This window comes from Prinia subflava, chromosome 13 (genome assembly GCF_021018805.1).
Source record: "Prinia subflava isolate CZ2003 ecotype Zambia chromosome 13, Cam_Psub_1.2, whole genome shotgun sequence".
In the NCBI taxonomy this organism is placed as follows: domain Eukaryota; kingdom Metazoa; phylum Chordata; class Aves; order Passeriformes; family Cisticolidae; genus Prinia; species Prinia subflava.
The window spans coordinates 6,662,501-6,682,245 of NC_086259.1; the positions used below are offsets into that span (position 1 = coordinate 6,662,501).

Genomic DNA, 19,745 nt, shown 5'->3' on the forward strand with positions numbered 1-19,745 from the left:
TAGCAAAAATTTATTTTGTGTAGCAAAACAGCTGCCCATATTTTCTCTGCCCATATTTTCTCTCTCTGTCCATCACAGCATAGGGTGAAACAACAGATTCGGCACACTGTTATAAACTTGTTAATTCTTTAATAAATTAGCCACAAAAGAAGTGTTAATTAACTAGTAAAAATGTTTAGGGATTCTGTGAGAAAAAAAAATCATGAGGATTGAAAAATGTATGCTTAGCGATATGTAAAAAATACAGGTTTTTAACTCAGTTTCTGAGACTTTTACAACAAAGTACAGAGAAAGACAGATGAAATTATGTTCTGACTACATGTACTGAATAAGCCCAAAGGGAACCTCTGTATATAGTTATCAGTGGCACTGAAATCTGCTTAGGAAAGCAACAAGTCTTTTGTTCTGTTGACAACAGTTATTACAATTAATTCATTTTGTGATTGGTATTTGCACTGAGTGACAAGGTGTTATTTTACCTCAGTAAAAGTTAAAATGGTAATACCTACATGTGAAATAACACTGAGTTTGCTATCAGTCACTCAAGAAAAGAAAAGACTCTGTTCAGAAATGCCTGCTCAGCCACAACTCCTGCAAACCTGAAGCGTTAGCGTCAGGCTTCTCCTACTCTTATTTCCCCAGATTTGCGGTTTTGTTCTTCTAAAAGTTTATTTGGGAGAAAAAAAAAAAAAAAAAAAAAGAATGGAAAAAAAAGCCTATTTTTTGCTGAGTGACAGCACAAAGCATCAGTGAACAGAGCGAGGGGTCTGCGAAGGCTGGGCTGCGGCTGGGGGTGAGATGCCGGCTGCAGATGCGGGCTGCCTGCCCGGGGTGTCAGTGCTGGGGACACAGCGTGCCCGGGCCGAGTGTGTCCCCAGCCGGGCTGCAGCAGCACCCGGCACACCCGGGCTGGCTCCTGGGGCTGCCGGTGACAGCAGCCCCTCCCGGACAGCGACAGGCCCGGCGGCGGCGGGGGAGCCGCACCAAGGCGCGTCCCTCCTCCCCGGCCCCGCAGGGACACCGGCCAAGCCCCGAGGGGCGAGAGGAGCGTCTCTGTGGCCGCGGGCAGGGCAGGGCTCCAGGCAGGTGCTGGTGCTGCGGGAACAGAGGGCTCAAGGGGACAGGCACAGGCTGCCGGCTCTGCAGAGCCCTGCCCGGCCCGTGTGCCGCAAGGCGGGAGCGGAGCGGGGCTGAGGGGAACCTGCAGGGCACGGCCGGCAGAGCCGAGCCACGGCAGCAGCCACACCCGGCTCTGGTCTCTAGGGAATACCTGAGCCCCATGGCAATACACACACCCGGCTCTGGTCTCTAGGGAATACCTGAGCCCCATGGCAATACACACACCCGGCTCTGGTCTCTAGGGAATACCTGAGCCCACGGCAGCAGCCACACCTGGCTCTGGTCTCTAGGGAATACCTGAGCCCCACGGCAGCAGCCACACCTGGCTCTGACCCCCAGGGAATACCTGCGCCCCATAGCAATACACACACCTGGCACAGACCCCCAGGGAATACCTGAGCCCCACGGCAACAGCCACACCTGGCACAGATCCCCAGGGAATACCTGAGCCCCATAGCAATACACACACCCCTCTCTGACCCCTCTGGAATACCTGAGCCCACGGCAACAGCCACACCTGGCACAGACCCCCAGGGAATACCTGAGCCCACGGCAATACACACACCTGGCTCTGGCCCCTCTGGAATGCCTGAGCCCCATAGCAATACACACACCTGGCACAGACCCCCAGGGAATACCTGAGCCCACGGCAATACACACACCTGGCTCTGGCCCCTCTGGAATGCCTGAGCCCCATAGCAATACACACACCTGGCACAGACCCCCAGGGAATACCTGAGCCCATGGCAATACACACACCTGGCTCTGGCCCCTCTGGAATACCTGAGCACATCTGCATAGGGAGGGGGCCCCGCAGCTGCTTGCCAGATCCTCAGCTGCCCATTTTTAGCACAAGAAAGACAAAGCAAGGAGCAAGGAGCATTAGATGATATAAATTTTACTTTTTTGTAGCAGGACCCAGCAAACCAAGGAAAGTTTGCAGCACTAGCAAATGGCAAATAATCCATTAGCTATGGATATTTCAGCACGTCTCTACTTTTATTATAAGTTAGCCTCTCTAAACCATTGACTTAACAGAGAATCATTATAAATCCCCATTTTGAATTTTTTTATTAGCAGTATTTATCACCTTCTCAAAATCAATCCTATATTTTTAAATTAAAACAAATGACTACTTGTACTGCAATCAATATGAGTACATTTCCCTTTTTTAAAAGGAGAAAAAATGGAATACAAAGAAATGTCCTTCTTTGGCTGCATCAATCCAATTTCAATATAATTCAATATTTAATAAATATAATCCTCCATGTCTGTGCAGGGAAACATCATAAAAAATGCAAAAGGTTTCTTGGTGCCCAATAACTTGTATGAAACAAAGTGTTTCCTTATTCCTTCCATAAATACTGCAGTCATATGCTACTATGTTTTGTTCTTCCTGCTTATTAGACAGAGTTTGCTCTGATTATGTATAAGAAAGGTGGCTTACATATTTCATGATTAAAAATCCAAAATGCCACCTACCATCTCCAGAAAAATATCATCTTTATCTCTTTGTATGTCTTTGACTTGTCGTTTTTGAAAGGGCAAAAAATAAAACCTTATATAATACCTAATTTGTACATCTGTGGTTTCCCTCTGACTTGCATAGGCACCATATGTTTTTAATTATCATAATAGCCTTAAAGAACCTGTTCAGTGGGAAACACATATGATCCTTTTATTTGTGGTTTGCAATTTAAATAGTTTTAACAGAAAAGGTCTGGCTATAAGGGACTGAGAAGCACAAAGGTCTAAAAACCCTGTTATTGACCTCTGAAAGCAGGAGTTCAGATCCCACCCACCGAGGTGGGACCTGGCTCTCCCACCTCTGACAGAGGTAATCAGTCGCATGTGAAAAGGCTCTTCTGGACCTTGAAAGACACAATCTCCAATCTCAAATGACTTGGTGCTTCAGTCAGCAACGGGCACAGTGAGACCAGGGGCTACAAACACCATCGTGCACCCACTCTGTGCCTGCTCCTGCCCAGCAAACGCTGGCACAGCAATGGTGCTGCAGGAGAAGCCCTGCGAGCTCCAAAAGCCCAGAATTGCAGCAATTCTCATTAGCCACTGCCCTTTCAAATTCCCAGTTTTGTCCTTTATGCAAACGCAAGACTGGCGAGCACGCCAATATCCCAGTCGTTTGGAGGTAGGAATTAAATTTAACAAGTTCAATTCACTCCTGATTCTGGATATCTAAACACATAATCAGTCTGATAATGTTATTAATTATCATTCAAGTGACAACCTTTGACACTGGCATGCTCCCACAACCTCCCTACTCCAACAACTCAAACAGAAAATCGTTGGCATGAAAACCCACAGTCTTATGAACAGAAATTGCAAATAAGCAGGCACTGAACATACAACGGGGAGTGAGCAAAATCCCCCTTTTCAGAGAGAAAGCAGAGGCTCACACAATAGCTCAGTCGCTCGACCCAAAATGAAATTCTGCACAACTCCATCCCAAAACAGATAATTTTCACCCCAAACAAAGGTCTGTAGGGAGAAGAGGGTGGGGAAGGGAGCCTAGCTAAAATTACACTGAGGCTGGAAGTCGTTACGGCTCCATCTCAGGAGATGGATGGTGTCCTCATTAGAACGAAGCTTTATTTAGACGGACAGACAGAATCCTTATTAGAACATTAGGCTGAAAAGTTTAAATGTCAGGAAATACAAAATTAAGATTCTCCAAATAAATGCTGACTTGGAGAAAAAAACCTAAGAGCTCCCTGTACAGATCCCACTGGAGATACTTAGGAAAAATGCAATCACTCAGGAATTGCAATCTCCCATGCCAATCTAGCCCTTCAAGGATATTCTTGGAAAACTCTGTTTCACAAAAGTCAGAGGAGATCCCTTTTCTTGGGCAAAGTGTTTTCCACTCATGACCTGATGCTATCTGCTCCATCCCTGGCTGCACACTGAGCCCAGAGGGAAGAGAGGACTCAGGAGCTGCCATCTTCCACCACCCATTTCAGGAAAAGTCCATCCAAAGGGGAACATGGTGATGTTGGAAACCCATTTCCAGCTGCACAGTCCCCAAAAGCTGTGAATCAGCCATTCTTTGCCCTTCCCTGTCTCTTTCCCCATTCCCAGGCCCTCTGCTTTCTCCAGGGAAACTCAGGTATTTTGCAGTGATGGAAAGACAGCTTAATTATCCTGCATACAAAAGAGATGGTCATAGTTTTCCATTTTACCTGCAAGCTAATGGATCTTGGGATACCAGACGTGGATGCTCAAAATCCCCTCTGGAGCCCTTCTGGTGATTTGTCGTCTCTTGGTTGCCTTTGGTGCACACGGATCTCTGCCGAGGTAATATGTGAGCTATTGCACACTAAAAGCAGATTTTTGAGAGAGGAAGCTCAGGCACACACACACACAGACACCCCCACCCCCACCCAGGCACCCTCCACCCCCTCTCCCTGCACCTGGCTCCACCGTGCAGGGATCTGAGGAGGATCTTCTCATCTCCCAGGTTCCGAGGGCCAGGCAGGGTTTGCTCCTGAGAGCAGAGCCCTGCTGGGCAGGGTCCTTGTCCCTCATCCCGGGGTCACAGGAAAGGGCTGTGGGCGCTGCTGTCCCCCACGCTTTGCTGGGACAGGCCCAGAGAGCTGGGGAGATGGATGTGCTGACTGAGCAGCCTCCTCCATGGGCCTCACCTGGGCTCCCTACTCCTCTTGTGTGCAGCAGCTGGTGGCAGAGGGTCACCCACCTGCACATCGTAGGCCAGTCCCCTTTGCCAGCCTCTAGTCCTCCACACTGAGCTTTCTACTTGGGCCACAAGGGGATGCTTATAGAAATAGATTTTCTGCTGGAAAATGTAAAAGAAAAATGAAAAATTGCATTTGATCTTCTAAATAAATAAAGATTTCTCTCTTTAGCAGTTTGGGGCTTTTGTTTCCAATATGAATCCAGCAAAAGTTTAGCTTTGCCTTCCCACAGCCTCACCCATAGATCATCAGGGTGCAGTTTTCTGGTGGAGCAGAAGTGCTCAGTGTTTAGCTTGCAGCATGGGGACAATGGCAGGGAGCACCATGGGTACAGTTGCACAGCCAGAGGACGATCACTGAGCAGGCCAGCCTGACTTCCACACAGTCAGGTGAGTGTACCTCTCACACCATCTTCTAAACAAATTACTCTGCCAGCCCCCAGCAAAGGAGGGAGCATGGACATATCCCACCAGGATTTACTTCCTCGCCTTTGGGAGCACACACAGGATCCACCCATCCCTCCATCCATCTGTTGAACTGATGTCTGCCGCCACCAAGTACAGTCAGCCCAGGGACCCCTCATGCTGCAAGTCTCAGGCGAAGTGCTTCCACTTTGTCCTCTTCTTCTCCCATATGTGTACAAATGCTGTTCTACCTTAAGAGAAATCCCAGCTCTGGGCCTGAGAAAACTCTTTTTTTTTTCTCTTTAAGGATCCTCCTTTCACAGTAAGGATCCTCCAAATTTCCAAAAAGTGGATAACAACAATACCACTGTGATCCCATCTGCACACAGCAATGGCACTGTAATGCATAGAGCATAAACCACCAAATTCCCACAGACAGCATCTGTCTTACTACAAACAATGGACCATTATCTTGTAAATAATTCTGATTAAGCTGCAGCATTTTCCCCAAACAAACAGTAGGGGAGCAGAGGGTGAGGATTTTTCTAGTGGGAGTGCCGGCTTTCTCCTTCCCCAGCACTGACACTCACTTTTTTATTCAACTGATTGGCCCCCGCCCCTCCCTGCACTGTCCCCCATGGCTTGGTTTTCATCTTCTGACCTTATCCTGCTGTCAATCATTCTGGCAACTAAAGAGGGAGCCGTCATGTTAATGGGATTCCCACCTCTATCCTTTGGGAAAGCTTTTCTGGTTTGTTTTCCTCTTTTTCACCCAGTGTACAGTTATACAACGATTAGTGAAGGCACCCACAAGCCCTCCCGTTATTAAACAGCTCTCCTGTCAGGGGATGGAAAACTCAGCCACACCGCCGGGTGCTCGGGGATGTCTGGTTGTGCTGGTGATGCATCTCGGGGTGTTTGGCATCTGGAGGAACACAGCACGGCAGCAAACTTTGCTCCTCAGACTCCCGGCAGGGAGAGCAGAGCCCTCAGCTGCCGGCAGTGGGGAGCAGGGCAGGGGCTCTCCAGCCCCCCGGAGCAGCACATTGCTCTCCTCTGCTCTCCAACTGGCAGGCTGGGACAGCAACAGGTTAACAAACATAGTCTGAAAGGATTTAAAGAAAACCAAGCACACTGGAACAGGGTTAGGTGTGCAAAGGGAAAACTGAAACGAGACAAAATCAAGGCTAAGGAGGCCTTTTTCTAAGGTTCTCAAATTGGTTTATGTGGCAGCTGTGAATTGAGGAGACCCCCAAAGAAGTTCTGAATTTCATCTTTAACCTGTTCGCCTCAATGAAGAAACATTTTCTTATGTCTCTCTTGATAAATGTTGCATTTCTATATGGCTGAAGTGTTGCTTTATCTTCCCTGCACTCCCTTAATTTGCCTTGTTATTTACTTGAGAATTTTGGGGTCAAACACCGTTCCTGGCTTGAATTTTTAATAAATAAATAAATAAATAAAGGAGCAAGGACTAACACAGGATGGGGACATTGAATAACAGGCAAGAAAAGTTTTAACTTCCAAGTGGTGAACTGAAATCACTGACATTCAATAAAAACCCCACAAGAGCCAATTCAGCCACCAGACTGGGATCTTCTGAGCACCACGGGGAGCAGTCACACTGGCCATGAACAGGAGGGACAAATTGTGGCAGACAGTGTGGCAGGACCTCAGTCCTGACAAGGACCTGCTGACACAGGCACAGCAGCAGGCTGGGAGGGAGCAGCCCAGCAGACACTGCTGAGCCATCCACTGCCTGCCGTGGCTGGTGGCACACGGGGCTGGCCTGATGTGACAATGGCCAAAACCTGGCAGCTCAGCCCAGCTGGCACCTCAAAGAGGTCTGAGGTAAAAATTCATGGGTTTGGTGAAAAGACATTAAGGTCAAAGCATGCCACAGCTGCTGCAGGCAGCCCTGAGCACCATTTTTGGACATGGGCAGGGGTAAGAGAGGTTTTGGTGATGGTTCTCAGCCTCACCCACACCACTGGGGCACCGCAGCCATGTACACACCCAACCCCTACTTGCAATGTGTGTTTATTTGCAGCAGTACATTTTTATAACTTACTGTAGTTATGTCAGAGAAGGAAGCATTTGTACACTGAGGACTTATATAATGTTCTTCATCTTCAAAGTGCTTTACACACATTAATTAATTCATTTATCCTCACAGCACTCCTACCAGGGAGATAAGTACTATTGTTTTCCATTTCATAATGTAGAATCCAAAGCGGAAAACTTATTTTTTTCCATGGTCAGTGAGTGAATCACAGGTAGACCTGCAGGAGAAGGGAGGATTGCCAGCTTCTGAACTGGATCCTCCCCTCCCCAAATCTCTTCTGAAAGACTCGTGTTCTGACAGAGTCATGCCACATATCGGGATATGCCTTGGGTTTTTCCTTCAGTAAGAGATAATTAAGGAACAATTCCCTCTCTGATCCCCAGCATGGCATGCTATTTTCTGCCCCACTGTTGCTCTGCAGCTGAACAATGGCTGTTCTATGCCGGGCAGGGCGCTGCAGACGCCTGGATCAGAGGAGATCGGCTTAAAGGGACTGGCTGGCCCTGCCCTCGCTCCGCGGACAATGGGGGGCCAAGGCAGCCCGGGTGCAAGTGCCTGACGTGGGGGTGGCTTCAGGGACACCTGTTTGTAAATGGCACTGCTCTGGGCAGTGAAATCACTCACACTCAGTTTACCTCTCTAGAAATTTCACATAGTCGGAAAACTTCTGTGGTTTCCAGTATCTGGTCTCTATCGTAAGTGTAATCCTTTTACGTTCGCATAGGAGGGGTGCAGAGTGCTCCTGGTTCACCTCTGAGGTGCTGCTGTAAATAAACCTCTCTCCTGTCTGCTCCTCACCAGCAAATGTGCAGCTGCTTCAAGAGGCAATAACAGCTACTGCGAGCTTCAGAGGCTGGAGTTCAGGAGAGCCCAAAAACCAAAATTGTGACCAGGTCTTCTAAGGAAGTGTTCAGATCCAAGAACTTAAAGCAAAATCAGGGATGACAAACTGGGAATAAAAGCCCCCAAATTTTATAGTTTCTGAGAAAGACAAGTTTCACCTGATACAATCCTTGTTACTGAAGACCTTGGACACCCTGTTTTTTTTCCCACTTTATGTTTTTACAATAATCAAAGTGCACAAACACCCAAACTTTCCAGGTAATTTTCAATCTCAAAAAAGATACACTCATTTACAAAGTACGCCATGGCATATTGCAGAAGATATGACCATGTCCTACTGGGGAAAGGCCCGTACCTAGATGTTGCTTCAGAACAATCAGAACAATTGTTTAGTGATAAATGTTTTTTGCATATGACTCATCAACCCTTGAAAACAGGATTCCTTATATAATACAAGTGCTGACACAGCCTTCACTTGAGTGGTGTGACTGCAGCTCTATAATTACAACTTTAGATTTGATGTTATGGACCTTAGGTTATGCCATTCAGACAAACGCTCCATTGTATTACAGAGATATTTTTTCCTTAGTCATATTGCCCACAGGACAATAAGGACTATATTCACAGCTCACTGCATAGAAGTTTAGGCATGGAACAGCCGGAGGTACTGCACAAAATGGGATTATACCCGATGGGGGTTGAATGGATTCCTAATTGCCACTTTTTCATGTCTATTTTTTTTTTCTTTGCTCCTAGTTGATACTTTTTTGGAATTGCTCTCCAAATAAAAGGAAGAACAATCTCACACTGAGTCTGGGTAAATGTTACAGTTGTCTCACAAATGCTGTATTATTTCTAGCCCTTCCAAAATAATATAATTGTCCTACAGCTGAACCACAGATTTTTCTCAGTATGACACAGAACACTAAAATGTCAGGTCCTGACTCATGGTGTTTTGGTGGAATAAATAAAAAGTACCAATATGGTATTCAGAAGGGAGAGCACTAATGAAGACATGACACCGGGAGCCCCAGGCACGTTTTCCTTTAGCTCCCACGGCATGCTCAGCGGTGCTCCGGACAATGGGCCACCTGTCAGGGACCCCACCCTGGAAACACTTACCACGGACCTGGGTGGTGCTGCTGGCTCTGGCAAGGCTGGCTGCCTGCTCTCCTACACCTGCTTTCCCTCAGGAGGATCCTGTGTGGGCCGGGGGAGGGAGGCTATTCTCAGGATGCTCATCGCACATTCTTCCATAGGAAACCAAAGTGAGCGACCAGGGCTATTTGCAGGATTGGAGTTGTGGCTTCAGCAAGGCTGGGCAAGATTACCCAACAAAGATCACTCCTCCTGTATTTCCCCACTGGGACAGGCCTTCCACACCCATTGCTCACTAAGTCTGCATTTCCACTGCAGCACGAGAACCCCGTATTTAGCTCACCCTGCCTGAGCACCCCAGCACTAATATTTGCACACTTCATCCACCCACACTGCTCATCTTCAACCCGGTGGCATCCACAAAAATTTCTACTGGATTTTAAGTGACAGAGGAGAAACAGGTCCCATATTCCCAGGGTATTTTCTGTGACAGAGGAAACAAATCTCTAGCCCCTCCCCCCTTATATACTTGCCTAACTATACATGGCACCTTTCTAATGCCTTAAAATATGGGATTTTTGATAAATATCATTTCCAAGGCCAACAAGCAGCTTTGCAGAGTTTGCCTCTCAAAGCATCAAACAACTGTGGATTGCATGAGTGCTCTTTGGTCTACCAAAAGGTACAACAGTTTCTCAGAGAGTTTTCTTGAATTAATCAACAAAATGACTCAAAACTGCACTAATGGTTAACAGCTTTTTTTTTTATTAGCAACACTGAGATAAGTTATTGAAGCATTTTAGTATTGTTTTACATTCCATTCAGAAGTGACCTAACTTGTAACTCCATATACATTTAAAGATATAGTTTGACACTTATTCAGAAAGCAACAATTATTAAAACTTACATACCTTCATTACCAGGAAACCTTAATATATTTTCTAATTACTTCCAACAATACTCTATTCCAAAGCACATGATAACCCACTAGAAGTTTACACATTTCACTTCAATCACAGGTTTTAAATTGTGGATGTCAGAGTGCCGTTCATTGAATTTTACTGTCTTTCTTGGTTAATATTGGAAAACCTGGCACAATATATTAAGCTAGAAATATTGCTTAAAGAATATGAAAAAAGATAACTACAGTATTTTTTCCTGCTAAAGCATTACAAAATACAGGACCATTAAAAACTCAAATAGAAATGACAATAAATAACCTTAAAAATGTTAAGAGAATTTTCACTCATACTAAAGTCCATTCCCTAAGCTTGCCAAACACATAAATAACAGAACATATTCAGGACCTCTATTTTTGTACTATTATGATGGTTTGTTATATATTGTGGATGTATTGTGTATACATATATTAATGCTTACACTTAAGGTATATATTTTTTTCTTTGCTGAAACAATTAATAAGCCTCAGGTAATTATTTATCCCTGGCACTACAGGCATCTAGATAGGTGGGAGCAAACCTCAGAAATTCCAGATATGCAATACTGTGCATAACAAGATCATCTCTGCATAAAGATATCCTAAGTTCCTTAGATTACAAAGATGAATTTGGTTATTTATTCCTGAAAGCCTGTAACATAAAATTATAATTGCTGTCAAATTAATTGTTTAAAATTGGCCTCATAATAGGTATTAATCGTACACTTAGTTTTGACTTACAAGAATGTCTAAATTGCTCATGTTTATGAGTAGTTATAGGAAATACTATACCTCAGACACAAGAATGTATATTCCTGAACCAAAACACAAACCAGAGCATTGTCTCACTTTGGAAAGACATGGAAACATCTCTACACCTCTGCCTAATCCTAAATTATAATTTAAATTTGACCTGGATACAACAAAAACAATAAGAATATATTGTTTGGAAGATGAAACTTAGAGCAAAAATCATACAGCTCTAAGCTTACATCATTATTTTGTCTCTGCAAAGAAAAGAAAAGCCTTTCTGTGCTAGGGATTTGCCTTGGTGCGGCTGGCCACTGATGTCTGAAATCAAGGCACATACCAAGGCCTCCTTTTGCAAACACAATCCCCCTTTCAGATGTGGTGCTGGGAGGGACTGAATGCCTCCAGTCTCTCTGGGAATAGGAGGTACTCAGCACTTAGCTGTATCAGATATTTTAGGGGTTAATTTCAAGAAGCGTAAATGGAATGGGAATGTCACACCACAGTATGAAGAATGGTAAGAACTGAAAGTTTTCAAGAGTAAACAAAATGGTGATACTGAACTTATCACCTGAATGATTTTTGATACAACAAAATACAATCAAATTAAGTTACATGAAAATAGCAATGAAATTCAAAGCCAAATAAACATAGGACCTGATTCTGCAATCCTTAGTCATGTAAGTAGTGCTACTCATCGAGAATGAGGGATGCAAGGCTGGGCCCTTAGCTTCTGCTTAGGAAGTCAGTGTTGATTCAGACAGTATCTCTTCTAGCCAAAAATATGCAGCAAAAGGAAAGTAACATAAACAAGGCTAAATGTCAACAGTGTTTGCAGACTTACAGACACCATCCATTTGTTTGTACTGAAATGACTAGCGAACCATTTGGCAAATACAATGCTATTCACAGACCGGCCCTTTTATCCAGCAACACAAACTTCACTGGATCACTGGCATTCCCAGTTAATTAAAAAAAGGAAGCAAGCCATATGAGTTTGGTTTTATATTGCCATGCAAATGGCACTGTGACATCCAGAAGTGTGTCTGAAACTCAGGCGGGGGCCGAGGTGCTGATCTGCTGCTCAGAGGAACAGTTCGTACTCTAAAAGCTGCCCTTGGACCTCCTAACTGCAACTAAGAAACCTCTTCAAAAGCATGATAATGGGGTAAAGAAAACTCTGCTGTAAAACTTCCATATCATTTCATTCTGCCTTGAAGTAAAAGAATATTCTGGTTACTCCTCCAACTGCAGATCAGGATAAAGCATTCCTTCAGTGCATTACATGATACTTTAAATGGGCAATCCTACAATTTGCTGCAGTAGGATGACCTTCCATTGCCTCGGAGCTGTCCTAGAGCTCGGGTATATCAGGCCTTTTGCTTCTTAATACGGATTTTGTAATTTAAAAGATCTGTAATAAGATTCAGGTGAAGCCATCACAAATAATTAAAAATCTTTTTCTGTGTTTCATGTGTTGGTGGTAGTTCTGATAGGGTTAGCATTATGATCTTTTTGGTTTTGACACCTGTGGCAATAAGCAATTTACAATATCTAAATTCACTATTTAAACATGGGGGTAGAGCACTATAATTATGTGACAATAAAGCTGTAATAATCTGCCACAATTGATCTTCCCCTTGCCCAGCCCTCTTGTCTGCGCTGCAGTTCCACATTTGGAAGGTATTTCAGAAAGTTACAATGCTGAACATTTTAATAATTCTGTGCAATGCTGAAAGCTTTCTGCTGCGAAGGAAACTGAAAGTGCTCAGCCCTTTGCAGGATCAGTACTCCAAAGCTGCTCCCATGCATCAGAGGGGCCCTGCCCTGTTTTCATACAGTGAAAGAAGTGATAATGGGGTGGAGCCTGTGCAGGAGAAAACAGCACTAATTGCAGAGGAAAGCAAGCATGAATGGAAGCAAATTAGATTTAGAGACAACATGGAACTAATACTTTTGGACATCATTAAGTGTGGATTCGACAGCACTAACCCATTAAGCAGCCAGCTAACACCCAGAACTATCTCTGGCCAGTAGTTCTGTGGCCCATCAGCTCTCCTTTGAAAGCCTAAGGACTTCCCAAGCAGCAAATGCAAGTAGGGAAATTTTACCATCTTGGTCACAAAGCAGAGAAATTTAAAGGGGAGGAGAGAGAGAAGGGATAGGGTCTTGTCATAAGGGGTCTTGTGCACAAATCACAAGTAAATTAATGTATTGGAGCAGAAGGTAGAACATAGTTGTAATTCAACTACATGTGTATGGGAAGACAAGCAGAGAGAAGATCATAAATGGAAAGGAAAACAGATCTTTCAGAACTTAAATATAAAATAGATCTAGAACCTCCAAGCTTAACTTGTCAAATCAGCAGGGGCTGTGAAAGGAGAGTACAGAGATGCTCAAGACAGCTACCAAGCCCCAGAGCCATCACCTTGGGTGTCCCCTCCCTGTTGGGCTATCTGCTGCCAAGCAGCAAGGAGAGGCCTGTCATCTTCTTAGGAACTGAGTGCCAGCAAAGATAAACGAGATCCACTCCTAGCCAGAATCACCTGAGACTCCAAAACCAAGTACAGTTCCGGAGTAACTCTAAAATTATCAGTGCTCTTTTTTTTTTCTGTTCATTCTGCTGTATAAGGAGAAATATTACAAAAATTCGTGATTTTTTCTCAGTAGCATTTTGACATGAAAATTTCTTTATTATGCAGTAATTATGGTTCTTTCCTAATTGTGTCTTTCATCCCTGCAGCCTGAAGCATGATAGGAGCATAAATGAATTATGTGTACATCATCAATCTCTCTCATTCTCCATTAAAGGGAAACTGAGGACTGCTTCCACATGTGCAGTGACTTTCTGAAACAACAATGTGAGTTGGTGGCATTCTCATCAAGAAACAAAATTTTTCTTGTGCCAAGATTTTTGCTTAAAAACTGACTTACTATCTTAGGGTACAATCTGCCATCTAAAAATGATCCACATGGATTGCTGAATACCCCAGCTTGTTTTTAGGCAGCCAGAAATTCAACTCAATTAGTCTGGCCAGCCAAAGATGCAATCTCAGCTTACTGAAGCTGAAATATTTTATTTCAATTTTATTTCCTTTCTATTCTGACTACAGAAAGAGCACTATGCTTCACTCTCTGAGTGTGCAAGGACTGTTATCAAATGCATCAATGTTTTCTCTTGAGATGTCAACAACACACACATCACTGGCTGTAAAAAGAAAGAGAAATGCAAGGAGTCTCCCCAAACACAAAAGGAACATGAGAATCATGCCCTGAAATCACATGCTGCAGGTGTGTCTCAAGTTTTCTGATCTCCCAGGCAGTAGGAGAGACAAAGAGAACCATGGCTTTGGTCATGGGCTTCGTGCAGAAGGAAAGGAAGGAAGACTACTAAATGAACAGGGTGCTCCTGGTTGCTAATCTGTAAATGCAGAAACATCAGGTGGGATTCCCCACACTAACATGCACAGATGGAGTGTGATTTCACAGTATAAAATGTCACTGAGAAAATGAAAACTCCCCCAAAACCACTACCTTCAAGTGGGTGGTGTCCAAGCCAATCAAACAAAAAAAAAAGAGCTACTGACATGGGGGTTGTTCATATTCATCCAATTTTCTGTGAGATATTGATAAAAATCAAATAATGTATTTAAGTTATTTAAATAATCAGCCTTTATACTTATGTTTTGCAAACACCAATAGAATGACAGAAAGAATTTTAAAAAGCTATTTTTGGAGGGAGAGAGTCAGAAGGACTCCACAGCATTTTCGATTAAAAAAATGGCTTAAAAAGTAGAACAGAGAAGCTTCTGTTGTTTCTTTTCTTCCTTCATACTTCAAGTCAAATCCATTATCACTGGGCAGAGCTTGTGAAAGGGATATGGTCTTTAAAATCATATAAACTCAAGCTATCATAAAATGTCTGTTGATTGGAAGATGAAACAAAAAACTAATGGAAGTAACATGACCTCATTTCAATAATAATATTAGAGAGTTTTTTTTCTGTTGTTGTTTTAAAAATCTTATGCCTGTGAAAAAATATAAAGATATTTTGCACAAAGCAACTAATCTTAGTTTTCCATTTTTTTAACTTCTTTGTTTAGACAGTAATTTCTCTGCTGTATTTTTTTTCTTTTTTGTTAATTGATTGTACTCCACAAATGAAAAAAAAAAATCCAAGTAGGATTTTACCTGCTGTAAATTAAATCAACTATAAACTCTTTTCAGTAATGTAAATGCTGATTTTGAAGAATCTGGAAATATTTCCAACTATCTAAATTGGTACTTAGTGCACTGGGACTCAGAAGTTTACAAGTAAGGCCACACGGATACTCAGGCAGATATTGGTTAAATTACAGATATTGGCAGATAAGGCCAATATTGTGAAGTCCAATGCTCTAAGGATACAAGTGAGATAAACTTCATGTGAAGATATCAGACATTTTTATCAAACCAACTAATACACATGGAAAATCAGAGAGGGGCCTGGAGTGGGGGTTATGGCTTTGAGCATCTACACTCTGCCAGTGAAGTCAGACAAAGCTCCCACTCAGGTTAACCAGGGGAACCACTTTGAACTGCTTGCAGATTGAGGGTTTCATTTTAAATTGTCAGACTTTAACACTGTTGATAACATTTTCTTTTCTTTTTCTTTTCTTTTTTTTAACTTGAATACATTTTATTATGCATGTTCAGCTCTGACAATGAGTTTTCTGATTAGTTTGAAGGTTAAGTGAAATGAACATTACTGAAGTTTTTGTGTCCTTTGCTGACTCTGCTTTTTAAAGTGATACTGTTTTTCAAAGGATTTACACTCTTAAATCTCTTTCAAACAAACACTATGCTGAGAAAATAGGAGCTAAATAATAATAAAAAAAATCTGAGTCTCATTTGTTCCAAATAGATTTAACTTTAGTTCTTGTAAATATGAGGTGTGTGATATAAGGAAGTAAAACTGCAGTTTTGTAAATCAGAGACTAGAAAGGTTAAAAAGTGGTTTTGTTTGGTGTGTTGCTATTTTAATTACCTGGAGGCATATTCTTAATCAGGCAAATCACAACTTACACAGCTCCTAGTAAGAATAGTGAAAATGGTCAAGGGCAAGTACTGTGTGTGTGCCATTGAACCAAAGCAGAAAATTATAACTTAAAAGAAAAAAAAAAAAAAAGGAGGGAAAGAAAATAAATGAAAGAAAAAATAAAATCCATTCAACACAGGTAGACACATTCCATGCACTTGGCCTTTGATTTCATTAATGTTGTGGTAACTGAACACACCCCCAATCCAAAGAAAGAAAGGGGGGAAAAAAGAAAAAAGAGAGAAAGCAAGGTTCGCTTGGCAAAGCATCCAGTGTTTTTCTTGGGTATATCAAAATACTGAAAAGTTTGCAAGTTACCATGTCAATTTTTTAAAACTTTTTCCTCCTTAGAGTATGCTAAAGCAGTAAGGATCCCCTTCCGATGCCACTAGCACAGATAGTCTATATTGCTGCTACTCTAGTTTAAAAAGCAAGTTCTTTCTAAAATCCTGTTTAAGTATGCATGCAGCACTGCTGATTTCAATGGAGTAGACCACATATAGGACAAGAATTTGGCCCACAGGGTTTAACATTTAAAAAAATGTATTACTAACAAACATGACTAAGTATATTTAAAGAGCAGCTTCATGATTCTGCACAAGTGTTTTCTGAAATGGTCTAAAAGAAGGTCTAAAACTTACCACACAAGTCAGGTCTCTTGATACATCCACTAGTTGCTGTGCTACTTGCAAGTCCATTAAAGGCTGCTAAGCCATCAGAGCTGTAAGCTCTTAGGACTGACAACATGTTCATCTGCTTCTCCAGGACCTGCGGACCCTGTACTTGTTCGGGTTTCATCACTTCTTGTGCAGTTTCGTGTGAGGAGAGAAGATTCTGACTGTGCCACTGCTTTTCTGAAGCTTGTGGCAATGGTGATACGAGCCCTTGTGTGGGTTGTGAGGTGACTGCACTTTGTATATTGTCACCTCCTTCACTGCTTTCTTTATTTAGGGCAGACAACTGCTTATTCATAATATCTGGTTCTGTGTCAATGTCCTCATCTTCAATGTTTTCTTCCTTGGAAGATTCCATATCCTCAGATGAAGCTATGTCAGAAAGGTCATCAATAGCACTTTTATTTACAGAGTCAGAGAGCAGAATATTTGGGTCATCTTCGGATTGTGTTTTTATTTCGGATTCATTACTGGTGCAAGAATTTTGTGTTCCTGTGCCAATAACACCGGGATAAACACCGAACTGCTTATAGAAGTCTGTTGTAAAATTACAAAAAGTGGATTCCATGTGGCTGGGCCAGGCAGCGCTCTTTTGCTCTCCCAGGGTCTCTTTATTTTGTCCTTGGGTCATTTTCTCAGAAGCTGAGTCCAGCTGGCTCAGCATGTTTGAAACTCCTGCCTCCTTGCTGGACTGCACAGAGGAGGGGAGCAAGCTCACTTTGTTCACCGAGGCTGAAACTTCTCTAGACTGCTCCTTGTTGTTGCCTATGATGTTGTCTTTACGTTTAGCCTTGCCCAAGTGATTGGCTTGGAGGTGCAGAGCCATTAGCTCCATGGATGAAGTTGTAAAGGAACAAAATAAGCAGCCATGCCAAGCAATATTGTCTTGGACAGTGACAGAGGAACCTGGCAGGGAGGCTGCATCGGGCCTTACCGACAAGTCCAGAGGTTCGTATTGCGACTTTTCTGTTTTCCGCTGCGAGGACTTGCTATTTATCTTCTCCTCACCACCATCTGAGCCCAGAGCTTTTGCTGAAAGTGGATCTGAAAGAGCTTTATCCTTCATTTCTTTTTCTTTCTTCAAAGAACTGAGGACAAAGCTGTCCATGAAAGCTTGCAAAGACCCTTGAAAGTTCACACCGTTCCCGACCATGTTCTGGTACGCACGGCCAATTTCAGAGAAGTGTGTTCCTTTGGAAGATATGTCTGAACCCTTCATATTTTCTGAAGATCCTTCAGATGACATGCCAGCTGCTTGTCCTTGCTGATCTCCAGAAGACAGCATTCCCGACGTCCACTGCTGGGAGACCATGCCGCTTCGGAAGTCGATACCAGGGAGTCCCTTGAAGGCTCCTCTCAGTATGTCTGGTCTAATAAACACAGAACTTTTACTTGGTGTCTCATCCTTGTGTTCCTGGCTTGCACTCTGCCCAGAGAGTGGTCCTGCTCCGTTCTGTCGCTCCCGATGGTGCCGCTCCAAGTGGTATTTGAGGGATGCAGACTGAGTACCAGCATAGTCACAATGTGGACACTTGTAAGGCTTCTCGCCTATAGGTGTGGACAAAGAGGAAAGTACAAAGAGAGTTAACTGTACTTTGGTCTACGGATGAGTGAAGAAATTAAAAAAAATCAGCATTAGCTACTTAAAAACAAGAAGATCTTGTGCTAATAATTCATTTTTTGAAAAGAAGCACCTTTAATCGAAGACTAATTCATAAACTGAGTATTTCCAAAATGGGTTTCCAGAATGTGGGGCTATTCAGGAATGACATGGTATCTACACACAATTAGCCATCCTTTTCTAAATCTAACATGTAGAAAACTGTTGTAGAATTAAAAGCTATGATTATGAAAATGAAGCATAACACTTTCAACCACAGTAATCATTAAAAGTACAAGTTTTAAAAAAAAGGGAGACAAAGAATGTAACAAATGGATGGTTGCAATATTTTGTGTATACAATTGCTCTAAAATTTGTTTAAATTATACACATGGAAACCATTTTTAAACCTAAAAATTTTATGGCACTGTTACGCAAGACTGAAATGAATGATTTAAGTCTTGCTCTGCAGTAAATCATGGATATAATTAGCAAATGGCATACTGCACAAGTAATTTATCATTATTTGGAGGGCACCATTCCAGAAGGATTCAAAGATCTGCAGACCTACTGCATTGTTTCTAAATAAAGAACTATAAATACAGATTCTATAAAATATTAATATCATTACACTACATTATGATTGCAGCATATAAGAACATATAGTTAAAATAAAAAGTAGTCTGTAAAAAAGAAATCTACCAATAAAAAGTAAAAAATATATTTAGCTTCTGTATTTGAAATTGGTATTATCTACTGGGTTTTGCAGTCCTTTAATTTTGTATTAATGGCATTTCCAAGGCTCAAGTAGTAAAATGTGTAATTTACCTACTATAAGCACTTTTCTAGGTTTGGCTTGAACAGAGCTTTAAAACATATAAGATGATTTCCATTAATTAAATAAATATTTGAACCCTACACTCAACTTTTATCGTTCTTCCTATACTTTCAAAGAGGCAGAAGATTTTACATATATAATAAATATTCACATACAGTCATAAAGACATATCCAAAAAGAATGTACATCTAAGCAAAGGTTTATCTAGATTTTTGCAGAGTTATGTTAGCAAGGCAGAATTTCTTTTAAAGGAAAAAGTATGGAAATCCTCACTGAAAGAGACAGAAATCTGAAAGACCTGCAAGCTGTTGGTACTGGCAATTGTTTCTACAAGGGAGCTCTGCAAGAAGAGGAAACTGTTTTCTCTAGGTAGCTTTTTTTTTCCTAAGTGAAAGACAAAGGCAAGCCTCTCCAAATGGTATAATGGAAACATTTGTTTTGAAAACTTCTCTACAGTAAAAATGCTGTATAATATTATGTAGTTCACCAAACCAGCTGGAAAGTTATCCTCTTTCAAATAACCCCAAAATCTGCTAAAAACAAATTTGAAAAGCTTTCAAACTTCTGTTATTTAAGCTAGAGGCTCGGTCGAAGGGCTGGTAAATACTTGGGAAGCTGCTGCTCTCA

General features: G+C 42.4%; 1 protein-coding gene across 1 annotated transcript in view; it reads right to left on the minus strand.

Annotated features, from left to right (window-relative positions):
• ZNF536 (zinc finger protein 536) overlaps nucleotides 1-19,745 on the minus strand; it is a 233,264-nt gene that overhangs the window by 100,855 nt on the left and 112,664 nt on the right. Inside the window, exon 4 of the mRNA XM_063410529.1 lies at nucleotides 16,648-18,228. Coding sequence (XP_063266599.1) covers nucleotides 16,648-18,228 — 1,581 coding nt within the window. The remainder of the gene's footprint in view (nucleotides 1-16,647; nucleotides 18,229-19,745) is intronic.